Here is a 3,285-nt window from a genome sequence, read left to right as displayed (position 1 = left end):
TTCTCCAGGAAATTCTAGGCTAACATAACAAGGATATAATCACAATTTGAGTCACCAAGAGAATTAATATCCTATGCTCAACGTATTACTGTATAATGTTGATATTCACAAGCATCCTAATAAATACTGTGTGCAGGCAACCATAAAACTCGTACATAGATGATATGGCCAATTTCTTTATTTTTTTTTATTTGTTTAGCAGTTAAATATAATGCCTGTGCACCACAGATTACTAGGGCACAGTAAATAGAACTCACTTTAAATTCCTGAATTACGTTGGTCAGTTTGTTATGTAACATAGCAGGTACTGAGTTGCATTTTAAATCTAATTCGTACAGGAACATTAAACATAAAACCAAGGGTTGGTAGGTTTTGAATGAGGGAGGGAAAGAGATGTTAGATCAAATATGAGGTGGTACAGTTTGGGTATTATGTGTTTCCTGAAAGAAAGAAGGGTGGGTGAATTTCCCAAGTTAATAAGGGCGACCAGTTAATAAAGAAACATATATAAACTCCAAAAATCCGTTTTTTGTTTTGAAATACGCACTATAATTTTTGGAAAACACAATAATATTGTAGTAAGTGTATTAGGTAGTTATGTTGCCATGACTCAACTATTCATATCACATATAAGCTGTTAACCCCTGCATTACATATTCACATTACATACAAATTGACACTCCTTTGTCTGACGTTTTCTGAAGGCATAATATATGCATAGGGAACAATATTAATGCCCCAGGCATGTTCTAGAACGGGGGTCTTGCAGAGCCATCTGCCATGATCATCATACTACTTCTGGTTCGAGGTACTTTTGTAGCAAACACAGAAAGTCTAGAAAAAATCAACTTGTTCTTTACACAAATACTGCACGTCGGAGAGTGATACAATAAAAATGTATTTGAAGAGAATGTGTTAGTTAAGAAGAATAAAGCAGGTCAGTGTTTATGGGAACTCTCTTTTGAAATGTCAGGGGTAGGTTTTGAGACTCATTGGAAAGGCTCACAGTATATATAAATAACCACCATTACCATTCATTTATTGCCTACTATCTGAGTATACTGTCATAAATATGTGAGCCCAGCTCCTTAAATAGCACCAAACAAGTCTTCTAGAATATTTCATTATACATTTAGTAGATCACAGATGGCCACGTTCCAATTCCTTAAAATGTGAACTATATATGTCCTTAGTTCTGGGTTCCTAAGGGCATACATGACCGGATTTAGAGTGGGAACGGCTGTATAATATACAACTTGTGCTATCACTTTCATGTTGATTATCACCGGGTGACATATGAAATACTCAGCAATGCATGAGACATACATTAGAAGCCCAACAATATAAGTAGAAACAGGAATGAGAAGATGTTTTGCTAATTTTAGTTTAGAGTTGTGCGCCAAACCAGATCCATTTGCAGTTTGTATTTCTTCAAATATCTTCTTATATGTAAAATATTGCCAGGAGAAACAAACTACAACCACGAGAAAGGTACACAATCCATTGAAAATTACATCAAAACTGGAAGTGGGCATCAATGCGTTGACAATAGAAAAGTGGTCACAAATGTAGCTTCTGACAACTAGCGGTTCCCCTATCAACCGCACGCACAAACCCACATAGATGGCTGCCATTGTTAAAGCAACCACCCAGGTAAACACTAAAATGTTAACATTCTTTCGTCGATAAAAAATGGTGTGGTACATTAGAGGATTGCAAATTGCCACATATCGGTCCATAGCCATTGTTGTTATAATGCCCCCCAAAGCACCTCCAAACAGATACACTAGGAACACTTGGACGAGGCACACCTCGCTGGAAACGTAGGAGGTCTTTCTGATCAATGCGGGGACAACGGTGAGAATGCCAACTGTAGAGCCAAGAAGGTCTGCAAATGCCAAATTCACAATAAAAAGATGCATAGGATTCTTAACCTTTTTGTAAACAACTACTGAAATAACCAGCAGGTTGAGTGCTACAGAGATAAGTAACATGATCAGCATGAACATGTGCAGGAAGGCAGTCACAGTAGGTTCTCCACAAAATCCAGTGAGGTCCACATAAGAGATGAGAGCCGCATTGCGAGCAACAAACTCTGATTCGCTTAACTTCCTGGTGCAACAAGTGGACATATTTCCAGCATAGTCCATGGTGGCCAATATTTCTGCAGGGATGAAGAGAAGATATACAATGCATTAATAGACATTAAGATGCTACACATGGTGTTGAGCATTCTGAATTCTAACATCATTTTGACTACGCACTGTTAGGTTCCATTATGAGAGGGTCAGTAATCAAGCCAGTATCTCCCTACCCTAAACTGTCACATGGGTTGGAAATTATGACTTATTACAAGTTATTGGGAATAGCTTGTGGGAATCGGTCTTTCCACTCTAATTTTTGTAATCCCATACCCCAAATAAATATATATATATTTTTTTCTTTTTTTTTTATATACTGTATACATTCACAAATACTGTTGCAGGCTTAGCCACACCTGGCATAGACCAACACCAAATAAATGGTAGATGGAATTTGCCCTCAGTAGAAGGGATTGTGTATTGAACAGTGACATGAGTGTAGGCAGGAAAAAGAGCAGACCCCAATCTTATGCTGGTTCTTTAAATGCAATTTTAATTGTTCATATAATCATCTACTGCTGTGATGTTTATGTAATTATTATATATTTTTGTTTGCATTTAATGTATGTTCCTATTTTATATAATACTGGAAGGGGGCTCTAAAACACTGTTAGCTCTGAGAGTGTGGAAAGTACTGGGGTTATAGCTCAGGTTAAAAGGGTCAATTCAAACATTTTCCATATGTTAATCAAACAACATCTTCTCCACCAGGACATTTTGCAAGGGTGTAGGAGACCCCCGCAAAGAGGTAGTCTTGCTCCTCTTGCTGCCTGTCAGTGACTCTTCCTCATGTGGCCCTCTTCACTCCTGACTGCTGCTAGCCTGTTCTTGCCCTGGTGAGTGAGCCTGGGAGCCAGTCTTGCTCGTAGTCTCTTTTGACAGTCAGTCTCAGCTCTTTAGGTTTCAGCCCTTTTATGTTCCTGTTTAGGTTTAGGATTCCTGCCACCAGCTTCCCACTGCCCGCCTCCCCAGTGCCCCTCCCAGGACTTACTTAAGGAAGGCCACAGTGCGGATGCTCCACAAGTGCACTGATGGTGCACCAAAGGAATGCCTGTCTGTGCTCGTCCACACCAGGCTCAACAGATACCACCAATGACTCAAAGATGCATAAAATGTTGACCTTGCTGAGTTCAATGAGGCTAAT

The 3,285-nt window shown here is 39.1% G+C and overlaps 1 protein-coding gene across 1 annotated transcript; it reads right to left on the bottom strand.

Moving 5' to 3' along the window:
* Positions 1–531: 531 nt before the first annotated feature.
* On the bottom strand, positions 532–2,393 carry LOC147727098 (olfactory receptor-like protein OLF4). Its single transcript, XM_086963053.1, has one exon. It carries the CDS (start codon positions 2,148–2,150, stop codon positions 1,125–1,127), a length of 1,026 nt encoding a protein of 341 aa, XP_086819179.1. The 5' UTR covers positions 2,151–2,393; the 3' UTR covers positions 532–1,124.
* Positions 2,394–3,285: the final 892 nt, after the last annotated feature.

This window comes from Lissotriton vulgaris, chromosome 3_1 (genome assembly GCF_964263255.1).
Source record: "Lissotriton vulgaris chromosome 3_1, aLisVul1.2, whole genome shotgun sequence".
Taxonomy (NCBI): domain Eukaryota; kingdom Metazoa; phylum Chordata; class Amphibia; order Caudata; family Salamandridae; genus Lissotriton; species Lissotriton vulgaris.
Note: the sequence above shows the minus strand (reverse complement) of the source record. Positions and strands in the feature narration are given on the sequence as shown.

Bases quoted from the DNA above. Each gene is read 5' to 3' on its own strand.
- LOC147727098 (XM_086963053.1), bottom strand. From the start codon at position 2,150: ATGGACTATGCTGGAAATATGTCCACTTGTTGCACCAGGAAGTTAAGC.